This window comes from Alosa sapidissima, chromosome 24 (genome assembly GCF_018492685.1).
Source record: "Alosa sapidissima isolate fAloSap1 chromosome 24, fAloSap1.pri, whole genome shotgun sequence".
NCBI classification, from domain to species: domain Eukaryota; kingdom Metazoa; phylum Chordata; class Actinopteri; order Clupeiformes; family Clupeidae; genus Alosa; species Alosa sapidissima.
Genome location: NC_055980.1, coordinates 22,870,684 through 22,892,062, shown reverse-complemented (window position 1 = coordinate 22,892,062; position 21,379 = coordinate 22,870,684). Strand labels below are relative to the sequence as shown.

General features: G+C 42.6%; 2 protein-coding genes across 2 annotated transcripts in view; both read left to right on the top strand.

Moving 5' to 3' along the window:
• The window catches only part of ccdc6b (coiled-coil domain containing 6b), a 31,552-nt gene extending 18,256 nt beyond the window's left edge, over window positions 1-13,296 (top strand). The window contains exons 7-9 of the mRNA XM_042083453.1: window positions 2,353-2,453; window positions 8,195-8,316; window positions 9,915-13,296. Coding sequence (XP_041939387.1) covers window positions 2,353-2,453; window positions 8,195-8,316; window positions 9,915-10,115 — 424 coding nt within the window. The 3' untranslated portion in view covers window positions 10,116-13,296. The remainder of the gene's footprint in view (window positions 1-2,352; window positions 2,454-8,194; window positions 8,317-9,914) is intronic.
• Window positions 13,297-15,045: 1,749 nt separating this feature from the next.
• On the top strand, window positions 15,046-20,970 carry slc16a9b (solute carrier family 16 member 9b). The gene is made up of 6 exons (XM_042083452.1): window positions 15,046-15,349; window positions 15,947-16,197; window positions 17,329-17,472; window positions 17,822-17,917; window positions 18,296-19,168; window positions 19,453-20,970. The coding sequence occupies exons 2-6, from the start codon at window positions 15,993-15,995 to the stop codon at window positions 19,632-19,634; spliced, it is 1,500 nt and encodes a 499-aa protein (XP_041939386.1). The 5' UTR covers window positions 15,046-15,349; window positions 15,947-15,992; the 3' UTR covers window positions 19,635-20,970.
• Window positions 20,971-21,379: the final 409 nt, after the last annotated feature.

Genomic DNA, 21,379 nt, shown 5'->3' with positions numbered 1-21,379 from the left:
ATAGTACGGTTTGAGAAAAGGCGGACCATTCTCCATATTACAAGTTAGTTTACCATCAACATGACTTTGAATGACTTTTTTTTTTTTTTTTTTTTTTTTTTTTTTATAAAGCCTTCCTTGATAGACATGGCAGAGATGGCATGTAGAACAACCTAGAAGAGCTGTAGATCTGTGCCACATCAGTGTCTTAACAAAGAGTAAGAGTGAGCTTTGTCATTTTGTCTGTGGCGAGTTGATTTTTCTCTTGGGATTTTTCCTGTGGAACCAACTACAAATATCTGGTCAACTTCCATTCTATATTCAACTCCAATAACCTTATCTTATTTGCTGACCCAACCTTGTGCTAAGTCTGACCCAAACACATGTAGTATTTAAACCCAATTTGGATTCAATCCCTGTGTATTTAAACCCATCTTTGAGCTCCAAACTCAGTTACACTTTACTTGACAGTATCGACATAAGAGTGACATGACACCGTCATGAATGTGTCATAAACAAGTCAAAAACGTTTGACAATAACGCTTCTGTTATTAAGTGACATTCGGCTTTTGTCATAACAAGTTAGGATTAGGTTTAGAGGTTAGGATTAGGGTTAGGGCTAGGGTTCATGTGTCATGACAATGTCATATGTTCATGACTGTGTCATGTCACTCTTATGTCAAAACTGTCAACTAAAGTGTTACCCCAAACTCTTTAGCATTTGAACCCAGCTTTGAGCTCCAAACTCTTTAGCATTTGAACCCAGCTTTGAGCTGTACACTCTTTAGTATTTATGGTTATTGGATTTAGCATACACTCTTGTCCAAAGACTTACAGAATTTTTGAAGTCGGTAAGCCTTGGCCTGCATTAAGTAAAATAGAAGTAATAACAATAATATCAATAACCGTATCAAATATCAATAGTGAAAATAAACAAAGAACATACATTTACAAACCGTAACATTTAGAATAAGTTAATTAAGTGCAAGCGGAACAGAAGTCTTCAGACCCCTCTTTAAGTGTTAAAAAATACAAATTAAAAGCCAGCTTTGAAAGGGTTCTATCGAGGTATAATTTGGCAAGCTCCCAGACGTGCTCTGTCTAAGACATGCAGAAGCATTGTGGTGAGGGGTTGGCCCTGATGCGAGAGCAGTGAAGTACTGTAAAAATGACTTGGCCTTGTGTGAACACAGCTAAGCATTGTAATCATGAGATGGCTGTGTGCGGTTGAACGCAGCCGACTGCTCTTCCCGGGTAACCGCCCAGTAATTGCTGGTGTCATTTCCCCCTCTCTGGGACATTGTGTTTTCAGGGGCCATCCCAGGGCTGACACTCTTACAGGTCGGACAACCAACAGACACGCAGTGCTGTCTGTGCCAACTCGAGAACAAACTAGCCGTGCTCTAGAGTTGCTTTTGCCGGCGCATTTCCTCGCTGAAGAGGGCACACCTCGCGACCTGAGCTGGCCTGACACAGGGGTCAGAGGAAGTCCGTGTTTGGAGGAGTCGGATAACTTAAATACACAGAGATGACAAAGCTATTTGGATTTAGGGCAATAAAAGGATGGGTTTTTATTTGTTTGTTGAATTTAACTGACACTTCTGTAAGGGTGGATAAAAAGATGGGTCCAACAAGCGTGTTCTTGTTCAACTTAAAGAATACACAGTGTCATTTTGGTTTACAAGAAACTTTGCATAGAGCTATGACACACACACACACACACACACACACACACATACAAAGACATTTGATTACGGAGTAGGACAAATATTTGATTTGTTTAGAGACATTGTGTATCCCGGAAGTTCGATACGGAGCTTACAGCCATCTCACATTTCAGCAGTATAACAGTTGTTCCTGATGCACATGATAACAGTAGCATGTCATCTAACTAGCTAGCCAGCCCCCATGCAGCATTAGACAAGTATAGGCTTGGTCCTGCTCCCCTTAACTGATTTTGTTCCCAGACAGTTTTTACATTTACATGTATTCATTTGGCAGATGTGTTTATCCAAAGCGACTTACAGCAATAGAATAACATTTAAGCTTTGTTTTTATTGATTAATCTGATTTTGTACTTCCCTCAGCTTGCAGATGCCATGTTTTGATAAGATTATGTTAGTTTATTTACTTATTTTGTTGATGTGTGTGTTATTTTTATCCCTTAAAGGTGTACTGTCACACCGGTGAGATGGGAATGTTGGAAAATGAACGTTCTAAAGAATTTCTGGGTTGATTGAATTCAACATAGAATTTTAGAACCTTGAATTGTTGCGAAACGGAATCTTATGTTCGAATGTTCAAAAACCCACACTTTTAACTCTCTTGGGAATTCTCCTCTAATGTGTGTGTTGTGTGTTCCCGATGGTCCAGGTACTTTAACGAGATGTCCGCTCAGGGACTACGGCCTCGGACCGTCTCCAGCCCCATCCCCTACACCCCCTCGCCCAGCTCCAGCCGACCCATATCACCAGGTGTGTGTGTGTGTAGTGTGTGTGTGTGTGTGTGTGTGTGTGTGTGTGTGTGTGTGTGCGAAAAGATGAGATATTCATTTCCATTAGTATCCTGCCATGAATGCCGTGTGTCTGACTGTCTGTATCTGTGGTCAATGCTTTATGAATGAGTGGTTGAGGTGCATTTGTAATACGTCTATTGTAGGGGTAATATATTTTCATATAACTGGTTTCCATAGATACATACATACACACACACACACACACACACACACACACACACACACACACACACACACACACACCAAGGGAAATTTTAGGCATCCAGTAGCAAGGGATAATGTATAGAACGCTGGTCATTATCGGAAAATAAGTCCCGACAGGGCGAACAGGACTTGCTTTGTCCTGAAGGGACTTATTGACCGGCATTCTATACATCATCCCGCTTATTACACGGCTACTTGCCAAAACGAAAAAATAAACTCCACATGATATGACTCTTTACATTTATTTGTTACCGTTTCATTGTGGCTTCTGCTGAGAAACAAATAGTTCGCAACTCGACTTCGCTGAACTTGAATCAAACATTCTTTAGAACACAGCTGATCAACCGTCTGCTTTCACTTTTGAATGAAGTTCCATTGCAAGAAGTGAGCGGACTACTCACGGAGTGATATGACCGACATGAATAAAAACCACAAATCCCATTTTCCTTGACAGCGGTCTGTTATACTTAGCAACGGTCTGTTATCGAGAAATATCAGACCACTAAACATTGGGAAGGCCCATTTAAGTGATGGAGCATTCTACAGCATTATGAAGAGCTGTGTAATAAACAACTATAAACAAGCACACATATATCTCACATACATAAAAATCACTCACAGAAATGTCAAAATTTAAAGAGCATGTGAAGTGATTACAAAGGTCTGGTATGGACTGACCATGTGATGCGTTGACCAAGATAAGGTGCTATGAGTGTGTGCAATGGTGGTAGTGCAAAAGTGAACAGTGTAATAACTTTACTTATTATTAAATATTAACTATGACTATGAAAAGACAAGAATGTAAACATAATATAATTGCTTGTATCATTTACCAGGTGTGTGTGTGTGTGTGTGTGTGTTAGTGTTAATTTTGTCACCTATTTTTAATTTAGTCCTAGTCTTAGTCTTGTGACGAAATGTCCTTTTCAGTCTTTGTCATATTTAGTCATTCAAATATAATTTTTGTTAGTCAAGTTTTAGTCGACTAAAAGTCTCGTCATTTTAGTCTAGTTTTAGTCAAAAAAAAACTAAAGGTATCTTAGTCTTAGTCAGTTTTAGTCAACACATTTTAGTCTTTTTTTTATAACAAATTATTTCTGATTACCATTTGAGTCAAATAGTGTTTCACACATCTCAATTTTCCAACAATATTGTGTGTCCACAGGGCTACTCATCTGTTATAATTACTCATTCTGATTTTTTGTCAGTCAGTATGTTTACATGCACAGGTAAGTCGAGCTACAGTTATAGCTCGGCTAGGATTTGACCATAGACAGTAAAAGATTTGACTGGACCACTGTCATATTCGTAGATCAGTGTTTCTCAAAGTGTGGTCCAGGAATCACTGGTGGTCCGCGAGCAGACGTGGTAAAATATAATATAGATGAGTTGTTTGCAATATTGAACCAACTTGTATGTAAAAACAGTTCTGCAACACTGTCTATGTAAGATATGCCAGCTTAAATCATACAGTATGAATCCACACAATAAGCAAAGTGCAAAGACAATAAGCAAGGTGGTTCAGTGAGTAGGCCTATAGTGTAGACTAATTATAGGCTACTGTTGAAGTAGGTATAATCTTTTTTTTTTTTTTTTAGCTAGGGTTAGTTAAGTGGTCCTGAAACTGAAAAAGAAGAGAAACACTGTTGTAGACCAAAGTATTAATGTTTTACTCCGCCTCGCTAGATGGCGATATGCGCCCAAACACAACACATTCCCCAAACAGACTCTCCATCTTAGCCATAGCTAACTTGCTAGCGAACTTTCCATATTAGCTTACTTGCTAGCAAACTTTGCATCATCAGTCTAACTAGTTAAATAGTTGGCATTACATGATGAACATTTTCGTATGGACATTCTGGGGGATGTTAATTTGTATGAGAGAAGCTTCAACTTCTGGGTATGTAGCATTGTGGCATAAAGCTTAGGTAGTTAGCTTGCTAACTCTGGTAGAAATCTCCAGTGTTCTTGTTCCATGTAGTTTCGTGTTGCAGCAACAGCACGTAGACTAGCCTACAGGAAAGCTGTTGCGTATGAACTCATTCGGAATATTTTGAAAACGTAACAGCTAGATATTCTGTCTTCTCATTTTGTAGACGAAAATAAAGAGAGATTTTATCTTAGTTTTTATTTCATGCAAAACATTTTAGTCTCGTCTTTTTTCGTCAACAATAATGCATCTTAAGATAGTCTTAGTCAGTGTTTCAGGACATTACTGCCGTCTCGTCATCGTCTCGTCTTAGTCATGAAAAAAAAGGTTGTTGACGAACATATTTCCTCTCCTCTCGTCTGACGAAATTAACACTAGTGTGTGTATAATCTACACCACAACCACAGCGATGTGGTTTACACATATGGTTTCGGAGTTGTTTGCCTAGTGTGTGGTCCTGTAGAAGTTAATAGAGTGACTTATCAAGGTTACACTACCACTAAAAAACGGACTTGGACTGCATGGAGAAACATGTTGGTCTTTTTTATGGTTATTTTGAGAGCAACTCTCTCTTTCTCTCGTACAGTGTTTGCATTTCCTGTGTACTTCTGCCTTCTTGCACAGATATTTGAACAGCCCTGGTTTCAAGGTAGACTTCAGACAGAGTGTGTGTGTGTGCGTGTGCCTCTTGTTCCAGGTAGATTTGAAACGGAGCATTGCAGTCTGCTACCACATGTTCTCCATTTCCGAGTATACTTCCTGACCAAGAAAAAAAAAAAAAAAAAAAACTCATGCGGCATCACCACATTTATTATTAAAACATCTAACTGGAGTGTCTCATCAGAAAACTTTCTAGTCTCTTTCTAGTTTCTGGTCTTGTCCAGAACATCCCTGAAGACACTCCGTGGGCTTCTGGTCATGCTGCCGTGGCCAATTCATGTGTGCAAAATGGTTTCTCGTGCTCCATGAACCACTCCTTCACAATTCGAGCCCGATGAATCCTGGTATTGTTGGCCTTGAGTATTCTCAATGAAACATAGGGGATACTAGAAATAATGGCCATCCCCAAAGGAAAAAAAGACTTTATGATATCTTCATTTTTTATGGTCAGAGGCACTTCAGAAAAAGAACTTTGTGTATTCCACCATGTTCCACAACCTTTCTAGGAAATAATGACTCTTAACTGTGAACTAAACGCCATACGTTCGTTACCGGTCATAAAAACCCTGTCCACCCAGTCAAAGTCCAGAGAAGACTCACAGTAGTAAAAAGGAGATGCTGTACTGTACGCAGCCCATATGCGAGTCGTTGCTCAAGTTACATACAGCAAGGGGCCTTCAGCTACCTCATTTTTTTCAGTCTGATGGACTGATGCAAGATGCAAATTAAGCAACAAAAAAAAACAGTGTGGAATGAGCTGTTTTTCAAAATCATGTGTTTATTAGATTATAAGTGCTTTTTGAATTTGCGAAGAGATTAGCTCATTTCTAAGAGATTAGGAGTGAACAGGGAGGTCACTGCTCAGTGTAATTTCCATTCATGGGTCTTTGATGCATTACGACCTTCTGGAAAATTCTCAAGCCTCCAAGGAGCTGGTAATTATAAGTCCATTAAATCAAAGACCCATGAATGGAGAATCCTACTAAGTATTTTATAAGCTCTGCACAGATTTGCTGTTATTTTTTGCGTAATAAAAGTTTTTTTTTTCCCCTTGGTCATTCAAGCTAATTCAATAAAGGGCAAGGACAAATATGGTACTTTTTCCCCTCTTCCCTGCCTCAAAGAGAGGGGAACTCCTCCTTGTGTTTGACAGTGACTGTCTTGTGAGCTAAAGCCGTAAGGAAAGACACCGGCTCACTGCAGTAGTCATGCACGTTTAAAGCCAGTTAGTCGTCTGTTCAGTCCACGCGATAGTTAAGAGTTTGAGCCATTTAAAATTGTTTCTGAGCCATTTAAAATACAGTTCATTTACGGCATCAACTGATTAATTAGACACAATGTAACGGCTAAGTGTAAAAAGTAAACACGGTGTATAATTATGAAACACATGATTAATAAGTCAGATTATAGTATCAGTAGGTCTAAGCCTACTGCAGTGCTAAGTATGTTGATACGTAAACGTTGAACTTTGTTTGGTGTATGGTAACCCAGTGTGTTTAGGTCTATTATGTCATGTGGGTTAGGCCTCACTACCAGTTTTAATGTGTTGAACCTTATGGTAGATGTATGTTTCTCCTACCTCAGAATAAAGCATGTTATGGTTCGCCAGATCAAAGTTATTTGTGTTTATCTTTGGGCACAAGAAATCAGGAAGACTCATGATTTACGCCATCCACTCATTCCAGTAGACAATAGACGCTCATGCTCGTCGTTAAAGTGCACGGTCGGATTCACCTTTCTACTGCTCTCTCTGCACACCGATTCTGACTGCTTGCAGCCATCTTTATCTCCGATTGTTATTCTCGTTGCTGTAAATCCTATTCAGGATTAAACTGTCGACTCTTATCTCCGTCTACTGAACCTTGAACCTTGAGTCTTTCTGGTAAAATTGCTTTGTGTTGTGTTGTGTGCTTTGGGTAAAGTTTCGGAACCTAACCTGTAAACTCTTCATCTATCTCCGTCTACTGAATCGTAAACGGAGTCTTTCTGGTAGAAGGCTTGTGTTTTCGTGCCGTGTGCTGAGGTGAAGTTCCGGAACCTGAGAGTGTGGTCAGGCAGCGCCACAGCGGTTTAGCGTACAGATACTGAGGTGTGCGTGTTTTCTCAGCCAGGCGCTTCCTGTTTTCTCTGCTCATGCTGTTCACTCAAACGAACAGCCCGCACCTTGAGCTCCCATCAAAACAAACGCCATGTGTCATGTGACGCCTTCAAAGTTTCACTTCCATAGCTGAGGATTGTTCTACCCCCTGATAGTGTTGTGACAGACTGTGGATATTATTTTCACATACACATACACACACACATATACACACACACACACACACACACACACACACACACACACCACCCCCACCAGGCTGTGGATGTTATTTTCACTTGTAAAAGTGCTACAATTACAGATTTTGGACACACACACACACACACACACACACACCACCCCACCCCACGTCGTCAGGTCAGCCGAGTTTAAACTGTGTTGTGTTTTGTCAACACAGATTTGCTATATTGCTGTTACTCTAGTTTGGAACACAGTTGCCCACAAGTGTGTTATCAAAACAAAATAGGTTGTGTGTGTGTGTGCGTGTGGTGGTGGTGGTGGGGGGGGGGGGGGGGTCACAAAGTTAAACAGCAACCTTGTATGTGAGGGAGAGCGAGACTATGAAAGTTACTTTTGCAGGAATTTGTGCTCAGCTGTGAATTTCTGGAAGGGAGAGTGTCTGATATGATGTGTGGGAGTGGGAGAAGTGTTTGGCTGAGATGGAGCTGTTTGTGTGTGTGTGTGTGTGTGCGCACACTTGGTACTTTGTTGTAATGTAATGTGTATTGTGTATTACTCCATATTGAGGTTTTTGAACTCTCTCTTTCTCTCCATCCCTCCCCCTCTCTTTCTGTCTCTCTCCTTCCAGGGCTGACATATGCCAGTCACACCGTGGGCTTCACTCCTCCGACGACCCTCACCCGAGCGGGCATGTCTTACTACAACACTCCCGGCCTTCACATGCACGTGGGCACCTCGCATGGCATTACAGTGAGTCACAGAACACACATGCGCGCACACACACACACACGCACACACGCACACACACACACACTTCACAAACACCCTAGTAAAGACACACACACACACACTCAAACACAAAGAGATCAGGCACACCCTGGAGCAGATAATCTCTCATACTCCCTTTTAAATAAACACACACACACACACACACACACACACACACACACACACACACACACACAAACTCTCGCGCACACACACTCCAGAAAGAATCCCCGCACATCGCTGTCACAGGGATTCACATCATGCAGCGTGCAATATCTCACTGAGCTTTTCTGGGCTGCTCAAGCAGCACGTGCAGGGAACACATACACACACACACACACACACACACACACACACACACACAAAACCTTTTAGACACACACACAAACACCAAGCAAGCAGGGCGCATCCCCAGAAACCATGCTTTATGCACACAGACAAAGCACGCGGCAGGCACTAATATGCAAACACAAAAACTGGTCAAGTGTGTGAGTGTGTGTGCTAACGGCTGGAGAAATGTACTCCGCAAAGCTCACAGCCTTGGCCACATAAGCACACATGATCCTTCGTGCAGCATAAAAAATCTCTCTGCATACAGTACATGACTGATGGGATACAAGGCTGAACAGTTCAGAATGACCCTGTACCAAGTGGAGTAACGGCATCACACTCTTTTTAATGACACTCCTGGGAATGCTTATTGGTTTAAATGTCATTTACTTTTGTTTTCCTGCACTCTGATTGGATTAAAGGGCTGGGCTGTCCACACCTATAGTGAGAATGGCAAAATAAAGTAGATAATATGCATGACGACGTCCATACATAAACTATAACAATAATGGTATGAAGAACAATATCGTTGGGGAGTACTTTTAGAGCGATTTTAAGAACGATAAAAATCTCACAGCCAATAAATATCCATCAAATTCTAGACATCACATCCATCAACATAAGGAGAGACTTTACTTATCGTTGGTCAGTGTGGACGCTTATATTATTAGAGTTACAATTATCTTTATAGTTAACGTTCCCGGTGTGAACGGCCCTTAATCCTTTAAAAAAGAAAACTGGGTTCGTTTGGCCCCAAACCCAGCTATCAGTGTAGTGCAGTAGTGCCAGTTCTGCTCGTTCAGTTCAGGGAAAACACACACACACACACACACACACACACACACACACACACACACACACACACACACACACACACACACACACACACACACACACAGTTGGACTATGAGATGATGGGCAACACTGGATCTGAGCCACCACAGACACGTTTTGTCCTGAGTCGCCAAGCAGACTGGCCTCAAGTGACCTGAGTCGCCAAGCAGACTGGCCTCAAGTGACCTGAGTCGCCAAGCAGACTGGCCTCAAGTGACCTGAGTCGCCAAGCAGACTGGCCTCAAGTGACCTGAGTCGGTGTATTCTTCTCTGATGATGATCCTGGCATAAGGCCTAACCATCACGTGTGACTCTTTCTCGTCCTCTCTCCGCCTCTCTCTTTATTTCTCTCTCTCCCTTTCTCTCCTCCCCTCCACCTCCCTCCTGCTCTGTCCATCTTCCTCTCCTCCTAACAGAGACCCTCCCCGAGAAGGAGCAACAGTCCAGACAAGTTCAAGCGGCCCACGCCGCCCCCCTCCCCCAACACGCCGGCCAGCCTACTCACTCAGGCTCCGCCTCCTCTGGCCCCTCCCAGCCAGCCCTCCGCCAGCCAATCAGGGGCCTCGCAGCAGCCTCTCCACCAATCCCAGCAGCAGCAGCCGCCACGGGACGCATGACTCGGCATCATCACCGCCGCCGTTCCACTCCTCCGTTTCGCTCCCCTCCTCCGCTGTCACCGGACAGGACTGGAGACACACACACACACACACACGCACACACACTTACAAACGCACTCCTACACACACACTCACGCATGCAAACGCACACATACACTTGCAAACACACACACCAATCAACTTTGCGCTTACAACCCTTACTCACCCGCGCTCCTTAAACAACTCTTACACTACCCAAATAAACATTAAAGTTGTCGACTTGCACTGAGATCCTACAGACTTAACTGTGTTATCAGTTTCACGATAAGAGGAAAACCAACAAAAAAAAAAAAGGAAACGTTTTCGTCTTTCGAAAGCAGATGGTTGGTTGTCGCCTTGACAACACTTCAGACGTCCACGTGGTGGTGACCCCTCCTCAGTGCTTGCAAGCCCCGCCTCCCCTTAATCCCACACTAACGAGGCGTGACGCTTTTCTCTCACACCTGGTCTGAAGGCATTAGTGCCTTTTAAATTTCAAAGAAGGAGAAAAAAAAAGGGATTTTTTTTTCTGACTAGTTATTTTATAACATTAAAGATTGTCTCGATACAATAGACAATGGACATCATCAGCTATCAGTTTGTGCCTGTATAACCGGACAGTATACCTTCCAATATAAAGCTGCTAGTGATATCACAAAACAGAAAAATGGTACTCCTTTTTTTTTTTTTAGACAGGTAGTATGAAAAATAAGATATAATGTTTTGCCCCTGGCTTTTACCTCAACTTGGTTATATGCATGTGCGTATATGCAGTTGAAATCGAATGCTGATTGACTTTCACCTGAAAGAAGTCACACTTAACCAAGTGGTTGTACGAGTTATAGCTTGGACAAGTTGACAGCTAAAGATGTTTTGAAGGCCTTTAAAGGTGTGTGTGTTTGTGTCTGTGTACGCGTGTGCGTGCGTGTGTGTCTGCATTTGTGTGTGTGTGTGTGGTAAACAGTTGAAGGTTGTTGTTGTATGTCTCGTCACTCTGTCGCAGTGGGTTCCTGTCCAGCCAGAGTTTAGAGAGAGATGCCGAACGGAGACTTATTAGTGCCTGTAGGGTCGACCTTGGAGCAATATGCAGAATTTTGGCCTTTCTATAAGACAAGTCCTCTCGGTTTATGGCGACTGGTGTGTAGAGCCCCAATAATACTCATCACCATTGAGATTTGCCGTGGCTCTGGGATCAGACATTTTCTCTCTTCCTGTTGTTATTCCATGTACAACCACCACCGCCGATGCTGTCGGTGTATTGTGAGAAGTTTGAGTTCGGTCCACAGAAACTTAACAGAAATGTACCTGTAGAGGTAAATACTCTCAGAAATGTACGTACCTGTCTCCACAGGAAAAGACTCTCACTCCCCAAACAAAGATTCTTTTTTGTTTGTTTGTTTGTTTGTTTTTGTTTCTCTCTTTTCTCTGCCCCCGTACTCTGGTCATGTCATACATGGGAAGTGTGTTTGTGTGTGTGTGTGTGTGTGTGTTTTTTTGTTTGTTTGGAGTCCCTTCCTACTGAACAGCACTTTTTTGACACCTTGTTTCTTGACATAAAGACTTCAGAATAACCTTTTTTGTGTGCAGGTGTGTGGAATGAATATCAGAATCTGAATCGCAGTAGGGATCTATTCCTTTAGGGCCAAAAGAGCACCGTTGCTCTTCTTGGGAGATTGTCGGGTTCTCCAGGAGTTGCGTCTGAAACTGGTACCACTGTGATATCTTTTCAAGCAGCATGTGTTGATGGTGACAACTATGCGAGACAAGAGAACCGATCAAGATCACTTATGAGTGTAAATAAGATGTATTTTCTGGTTTTTTAGTAAGCTTTGAAAGAGGAAAAACAAAAAGTGTTCCCGCCCATTGCACACGCACGTGTGTTTGTGTGTGTTTGTGATCTAGTCTTAAGCCTTTGTCATTTCCGTGGTGATAGTAGACTTTTGACCCTTCCTTGCCCTCACAGCTCCCAGATTCCAGGGCGCTTTATGTTGGACCAGCTTAGATGTGAAACTAGAACAACACAGAGCACTTAGCTGATAATTTACTGTGTCCCCCACTTTAATTATAGTGACCATTCACTCGATGAAACCAAATATAACCCTAAAACAAAGTTGATCAAATCAATAAAGTACAAAACCAAGCCTGGCCATGTTGGAAGTGATTTGCGTCATGACAGCAATGCAGCTAATGACACTTTGACAGAAAGAAGTTTTTAACATTCTGGAAATTTTCTTTCTTGTTTTCTTTGTCTGTCCATTTTTCTTTGTTTTCTTTGTTATACTTATAGTAACACTGTGGCCTACCTACACACACACACCAACACATTTTCATTATGGTATCGAAGCAACTCACACCTCCATCACTGTGTTGGCGTGACTAGGAGAGGTAATAGGTGTGAGTCTTTGGGGGAGAATGTGGGTGCATATTGTCGATTGTTTTTTGTTTTGCTATTTCTCTTTTTTTGTTTATCAATTCAAACGGCACGAGGGGACTCTGAAACTAGATTTTTTGATGGTGGTGTTTCATTTTGTGTGTGTAAGGGTGTCATTTTCAAAATGATATATTGTAAACCTTTTTTTTTATATACGTTTGTCTTGTAAATATGCTTAATTTGATTGTTTAAAAATATGTTTTACAAGGAAGTGTTCATCTACACATTTCATAATTTTACCAGAACTCACCATCAGGTTTTGCTCTTCTGTTTCTGTTCATCTCTCTCTCCATCTCTCTTTCTCCATCTCTCTCTTTCTTTCTGGTAAAGCATTTTAATTTCAAGACTGTTGACAAATGAATGTAAAGTTTTGCTCATGTATAGCTTGCATTAGTAAATGGAACACCTATGAGCCTTATCTCACTGTGGTATTGGTATTTGGAGGGGGGGGGGGGGCGTGTGTAAGCATAATCTAGCTTATCACCACATCAACACAATTAAAAAAGCCTTAACGTGTGGTCCACTTTTGAGTCTTGTGTCCTCACATTGCTTTGTTAGCTTTTTCATTTGTCAAGCAGTGGTGTGCTTCTAGATCTTTCTAGAAGATCCTTTGAGAGGTTGTATTTGCTGACGAGTGATTCTCCAGGGTTTCTCCATCTTAACAGACAGGGGCAGCTGTGTCTGTTGAAAGTAGGTTCAGGTCATCATTAATAAAGAGATTGTGGGTACGAAGTTGCTTGTGAGCCTGCCTATGTTTGTCCTTGAAGTCTTGTTTGTTCATTTCCACATGTAGAGGTCTAGCAGGGAGCCTTCTGGTATAGTGAGTTTCCAACTGTGTGATTAAATGTAGAGTAGTGGGTAGCCATGTTCACCTAGACTTGTCTTTAGCATCTAAGTGATGGCATGAAGGCATTTTCACATCTCAAGAAGTTGTCACTTTGACAGCAGACAAAATCGCTAACTGTGCCTCATCATCTCTAGCCACAGGGTGAACGGTTTCCTTCTGTAGGGGTTTCGATATTGCTGTTTAATAAAAAAAGAATTATAGTTGTCTGAGGGGCCTCACCTTGCCTGCTCCTGTGTGTGAAACCCTAAATGGTGTCAGTTTACATGGAGACAGGAACAACAAAGCCCTGGTCAGCCTCAATGTAGTGCCAGTGAATCAGCAGGCTCAACTTAAACAGGTTGTGAACTTTACAAAAATGGGTTCCAAAAAATTAAATTATGTAAAAACGATAAACTTGCTGATAGAACTAAGCCCTGAGCAATGTTTTCCACACCACCGAATAGAGTTAAGCGACTGATTTAGGTTTTTATTCTTGCAAACCAGTCTGCGTAAAATGCGTTAATGCGCAACACTGGGGGCCTAGTGTATTGACTCCATGCTACCTGTCATCTGTTCTGTCCGTCAAATCAGACAAAACAAAAGTCTCCCCTTCAAGCAAATAAGGGCAGCAAAGACCAACCGCTGAGAAAGCGTGCGTGCCTAACATTGTGTTGTGTCTTGTGCATGTATGTGCGCATCCTGTGCCAAGCTGAAAATTATCGGTTATTTTATTCTTATTCGAAGTGTTCAAACAAAAAGCCGCAGTTTATCAATTCGACTTTGCCTACCCCAAATATTTTTCGAGGTCTATTGTTTTTCCCCTGTGTGCACCCTGTGTACCATTACAGCCTCAAATCACTGAGGCTGTATTGTAAACATGGTGACGTCATGACAGTTTGAAACAGTTCAACTACACATGTTGGCCTAGCCTATCAAAATGTCAATAAATACAGAATTCGGAACATACATCCTGAATGTATATGCTTTGGTCTCGTTCGCATCCTTCCCCCCAACCCTAGCAACTCAGCGTCTGCACGTGTATTGTCATCAACAACCGGTTTGGACTGGAACTGTGGCGGTGTCAGATGTGGCACAGCGCCTCTATGGTTGGAATCTTGCACGTGGCATATGTTTATGTAGAGTAGATGAGCGGACTCCTGTTAGAGAATAAATTTATTCAATGAAATGAGCACATTCTCCAACACGTCGACCAAAGTGATTGAAGAACGGTCCTTATGTGAAATGTGATGGAAAGATGCTGCCTTGCCAGACTGGATATCAGTCTTAATTTGTATCTTTAAATCCCTTGGTTAGTTTTCTGAGTTGTTCGAAATGTATTCTTCTTGGTGTTTGAGTGTGTAGGCTATATATGAAGTGATGACTTATTTTTAAAGGTTAGGGCGAGGGAAAATATTACTACATATGATCACCTTCGGGGTGGGGAAATATAGCAGAATGTTACTGCCCATAGCTTAGGCTGTGTGAAGGGGTCCATTGCATCAGTCACTGGTTTTGCGGAAAGAAAATTTGTAAAAATGTTAATTTTAATTTTTACACACAGAGACAAAACACAGAGTTGCCCAGCTCACGATACAGCATTGAGTCGTTTGATGTTAGGAACAGCTGTGCTTAAAACCACTGTAAAAAAGAGGAGGAAGTTGAGACTAGAGACCAGCGAGAACAGCTTCAAACCGGTTTCAACACCCAGCAACAAAAGCCGCTACTGCAACCTTCCCCCTCAGTTGCCTCAGCTTGCTACAGAAGAGTGAACAAGATGATGTTATCTTTCAGAAGATGCTGTTTGTGCATTAGTGTTTTACCATATTATTGCAACGCGCAATGATATTTAAAGTATTGGTCGGAGGTCCAGGGGCCAGCTAGCCTTAGCCTATCCATCTGGCTGCTTGAAGCTGACCAAATAGAAACATCAGTCTTTCTGCAGGTGACTGGACATTTGAGGTAAGATTGCATATGTTTTTAGACAAACAATAATTTACGTTAGTCCTGCGCTTTCAAATGCTCTGATAGGTCTAATGTCAAGTATAGACAGGCTATGTTATTTCCAAAATGTATGAAAATTGTTAGTTTTTAATTTAACTAAATTCGTCGTAGGTAGTTGATGAAAAAACTCTAATTTGATGGTGAATCTGTCTTTTTCGCTGTTGGTGATTCGGTGATTCGTTTGAATTGTCATTAAAAAAAATAATCATCAAACACAAAAGAGCGCAAACTTTTGATTTTGCGCACCATCAGTGCGCTCCAGCTATCAGTGCGCTGATATCTTGGAACCAGAGCGACCGAGTGGAATGCGCTTTCGCTCATTCAAAAGTAACGGCCAAGAGCGCACATTGCGCACCATGAAGAAAATTCTTCTCGGTTTAGGGTGCGGTTTCCGAGTCATAAAAACGACATTTCAGTGATTTTCTTTCATGTATCAAAGGTTAGTTCAATAGTTTTTTTTGTTTGTTTGTTTTTATTATTATTTATTTGCTGTAAACCTATATGTGCATGACCATGCTTGTCTTATGCCTACATCATCTCTATCCTCACCCTCAGGAACACTCAGACCTTACCTCAGCACACAAACAACAACAACAACAACATGACTCTCCCGAGCACAAAGAAAGCCCTGGACGGTGGCTGGGGTTGGGCCGTGGTGGTGGCTTCTTTCCTGGCCCTCTTCCTGGCCTACGGGTCACCCCAGTCTGTTGGAGTGCTCTACCCAGAGTGGCTGAGCACGTACCAGGAAGGCAAAGGCATGACCGCATGGGTGGGCTCCCTCGTGTCTGGCGTTGGCCTGATTGCAAGTAAGTTAAAAGTGTGTGTGGGTGTGACCCCCCCACACACACACACACACACACTTCATTTGAACCTGCCTGAAAGCCCTTTAATCCACCCGGTTGAAAAGACAAAACACAAAGCTGTTTTTTCGCACACAGTGATTATATTATACATACATACATACATACATATATTATATACATACACCACTGGAAGGAAATTGAACACTCACACAACATTTGATAAAGTCAGCCAAACTCATCTGTGATAAATCAACACAAATTAGAGTCAACTCTGCCCAAGAGCAAAGCAAAAAGCTTCTTATTCTCCTCATTATATACAGATGATAAGGCTACATGGTATAAGGCTACATATATAAGATGGTCCTTATTAGTTTTCAAGTGTTGCTTTGTCAAGGGTCAAATTATGAAATTAGTACTTGACACTTTGTGTGAACTGCCCTGGCACAGTGGACTGATGTCCACCCTTCACCCTGGATACTGTACTGCAACTTCCCTCTGGCAGTTCTGATTTGATAACTTTCTCACCTTCTGTCAGTATTGATCAATAGGGTCAGCAATGAAACAGATAGGTCCATTGCATTCCAATCATTGACCAGAAAGCTGCTTCGTCAATATAGCCTCCAGCTCTGGAACAGTGGATAGCTAATGATGATGTGCGTGTGTATTGTACCACTGGGGCATTGATGCTGTCAGCACTAAATTTGCCTTGTCGTCCTAGCAGACACAGACATAGATAGGACACCATGCAGAAGTGAAAACATTTAATCTTTAAGCTGGTGATGGAAATTGACGTTCTAAAGAATATCTGGGTTCTTTGAATTCAACACGGAATTTTAGAACCTTACATTGTTTGCAGAACATAATCTTCTGTTAGAATGTTCAAAACTCCCCCGCTGAAGGGTTCCTCAAATTGTTTGAAAGGTTCTGTATAAAGTCCTAAAGCATTGCTTACTGTACTGTTGTTAGCATAGTGCCCCAATATCCCAGAATCAATCACTTATCACCTATATTATACATGAATGGATGTGTATTGGCAGGTGATCTGTTAACCAGATTTTGCTGATTGCTGGTTGCTGATTGACCTCCCTGACTCATTTACTTAATATCTCTCTCTCTCCCTCTCTCTCCCCATAGGTCCCATTTGCAGTGCATGTGTGGTGAACTTCGGAGCCAGGCCAGTCACCATCTTCAGTGGGGTCATGGTGTCCGGGGGTCTGATGCTGAGTGCTTTTGCACCCAATGTCCAGTTCCTCATCTTCTCCTACGGCATAGTAGTCGGTAAGCCTGACTTAAAGCCTCGTATCCTCTTTTGCAAGAATTAAAACCATGTACTGTAGCCTTAGATGTGTTATCAAGGAAGTGAATTGTCAGATAAACGCTTCTAACGCGACATACACCAGGCAAAGGGAGTGAAGGTGTGCAGTGCATCGCTACAGCCTACATGCTCACCTGAATACCCTTTTGCACACCTGTTTGGAATGTCACTGAACAAGAATTAAGTAGGTAATGCAGGTGCTTTATGAGTCGAAAGAAAGAAAGTTGGTAATGAAAAGAATTCTCTTGCTGGAATCCCCCATTGCCAGTCCTGTTTGGGTTCCGTATTGAGGCGGTTTATTCTATTTTCCAGGAATAGGCTGTGGTTTGGTCTATGCTGCTACCATGACAATCACCTGTCAGTATTTTGACAAGAGGCGTGGCCTGGCTCTTGGGATTGTCTCCACAGGTATGATACAGTCTCATTCATCACTAATGATCAATAATCATTTACTATTCAACTCTAAAGTAAGACTAGAACATATTGGATTTCATTATGTCTTTGTCTTCAGTATAGTGTGTAGTGTTGATATTGTTTGTTGTACAAATGCCAAAACTAGCTATATAAGCAATGAAGACATTTATTTACTCTCATTCTGAATAACATCTGCTTTGTTGACATTCTATTGTCTGCTCTGTTTTGACATTCCTTTGTGTTTGGACATTCTTTGGTTTTATTTATTGTTGAAGAATCTCTGCATTCCAGTCAGGGAACACATATACTCACCTGTTAACCCCCCTCACGCCCCACCCCACCCCACCCCACCCCACCCCACCCCCTCTCCAGGTACAAGTGTCGGAGGTTTCATCTACGCCACGGGTCAGAACGAGCTGATCGAGCTCTTCGGCCTGGACGGCTGCCTGCTGATCATCGGCTCGCTTGCACTCAACATCATCGCCTGCGCTGGACCCATGAGGCCTCTGCACATCCCCACTTACTACCTCAAACAGAAGGCCGCCGCCCTGGAGAAGGCCGAGGGTCAGCTCCTGGAAAAAGTCGTGACCTCTGACCTTGACCCCGTCAAGCCGGTAGCGAGCGACCACAAGACAGCCGCCGATGACCCGCCGATGGCGACGGAGGGCGTCAAGGAGCCCGCGGAAGCCCCGTTGGCGTTCGAGCGAAGCTTCTCCATCTGCGCCCTGCTGGTGGAGGTCATCAAGACCAAGCAGAAGTCCTACTCGACCTACCTGCGCTCCACGGCCGACCTCTTCCAGGACCGCGTGTTCGGCGCGCTCTGCGTCACCATCTTCCTCTTCAGCCTGGGCGCCTTCCCACCACTGCTCTTCATGGAGGACGTGGCGCAGAGCGAGGGCCTCGTCGACGGCGTCAGCCTCCTCCCGCTGGTGTCCATCGTCCAGGTGGCTGGCGTGCTGGGCAAGCTGGGCCTTGGCATGATGACGGACATCCGCTGGATGAACAGCGTCTACCTCTACGCCTTCACGGCCGTCGGCGCGGGCACGGCGCTGCTTGCCATCCCTGCCACCAACAGCTACGCCGGACTTCAGGTCATCTCGGCGGCCATCGGGTTCATGTCAGGGAACTGGTCTATCACGCCGTACGCCACCACGAAGGTTGTGGGCATCGACCGGCTCACTGAGGCCCACGGGATACTCATGTTCTTCGGTGGTTTCGGGATCATGCTGGGACCTCCAGTTGTAGGTAAGCACGGAGGCCATCTTGGCTCAAACTTAGTAGTATCTCGAATTCCACACACATTTGCTCAGCCCTGCAAGGGTAGTTGTGCTTCTTGTTTCATTTTGGAAAATGAATGACATTTAGATTATATATATTAGTCACGTTTAGTTTAACAAACAAGACATACTTGTCAAAATACTACATTCAAAAAAGTTCACATTAACTTTACATGTACATTCCAAATGTACTGACGGAATTTAGTGCTCATTATGACACCGATCTCTCATTTCTCCTCTTCCTCCTGCCAGGCTGGTTCTTCGACTGGATGCAGTCCTACGACTTGGCCTTCTACTTCAGCGGAGGCTGTGTGCTGCTGGGGGGCTTCCTCCTCTTCCTCGTCTCCTCCCTTCCCTGCAGGCCCAGGGCCAGGGGAGACTCCCCCCCCTCCGACCCACAATACACTAACGACCTGGTGGCGGCCGTGGCCTAAGCTATACTACAGCAACCGCCTCGTCTAAAGTCTAATACAGCTACAACCTGCCTCTGGGAGGAAAAAGATGTTTATTTTGAAGCAAGGGAAAAGGCAGTGTGGTTTATTTATTTCCTGAAATGCAGTTAAAACCTTTTTTTTTCTAGAACGGTAACGGGCTGTTCCAGCTTGTCCAAAATTGTGTTGCTAAAGCGTAAGGCATGTTCAGTTATTCGATCTTACTCTACCATGGGACCTTATAAGAGTTTAACGGTTCTGCAGGGTTATTTTGTTCTGGCCTTGTTCTAAGAGGCCCTGAGTACAGTTTCACACATAACGTAAACAGCTAAGTGATGGTTTATGTTTACAGTTACAGAGATTGTAATTTAAGTTACCACAGAGAAATGGGTGACTCCCTTTTTAATATCATAACTAAATGCAGCAAGGGGTTGCAGAAACACTAGAATGGAACTCTCACGCTGTATTGAAAAGCTGTCGAGAAATCTTCTCACCAGTTTGGAAGGAAAAACTTTTTTTTTCTGATATACTTTAATATGCAAAACATAAACAAATAACAGTTGGTGTGTGAGTGAATGAGTAATACAACGAGAGTTGGTATACTTTTAATTTGTTATTTTATGTATTGTTTTTATTGTTGTCAGTATTATTATTAGCTTATCTGTTGTCTTTGTGTATATGTAACCAAAGTGATACAGTATGTCTTAAGTTGATATTCTGGATTAGCTAGCCTTTCTGATGTATTGATTCAGCCTTACTGTCACTTGTAGATACAGTGGGGTGAATAGGTGCCCTTCTGCTTTGCCCAAACAAGGCAAATTGGGCATAATTTAGATTTGTTAGCATCCTCCAGTCAAGTCACTGGGTTGATTGATTTTTTTTTGTTTGTTTGTTCGTATGTTTTTTTAGTTTTTGTTTTGTTTCTGGACAAACAAACGATATGTGTGAAGCAATATGTATGACGCGCACACCATAAGGGGACCTGAATATATGTGCTTATTTTAATTTGTAGCCACCATTTCAATTACAATGGATGCTGTAACTCACCCCGGCCTTCGTAGGCAACGTTTGCAATACATGCACTGATATGGTCTAAGTGTTGATGCCATTTTGTATGTTCCTTATCCCAACATGGACCTGAAAATATTGTTGTTTACTTGAAAAAAAAATGTCTTTTTAATATTTGTATCATAAAACCACAAATCCCTTTGATATCCCAGACTGAGATAGCAGTCTGACCCAAGACATGCTGTTTTTGTTATTTATGTATTTATGACTACAATGGTTCATTTGCCTTATTTTTTTAAATAAAATATTGACACATTTTTTGTAATAAAAACAGTCTGACTGATTATTTTCTTGACTGCTGGGCATGTATATGGACCCTTTCAAGAGAGTTCCATTATCAGCATCATAGTTGGCCCCACAAGACTTCCGTTTTAACATTCCATATGTTATCTTAATGCAGAGGAAGTAGATTGGGGCCCAAATAGAACGTTCAAGCATTGTTTTTGTTTTTATTGTTGAAAGGGTCTATAACCTTTAGGATCGCTATGGATACTGTAACTACAGTAACTATGTTGTGGGGTTGAGGCACTGAGGTGGACTAGTTTACCTGAGCTGCAAAATTCTTCTGTTTGCCACCTCATCGTGAGTGTGTCTGGGTGAACAGGACCCTTTGCAGGACCCCCCTCCCCCCCACACACACACACACCCTCACGTGCAATAATGAAACACTCAACACAGCA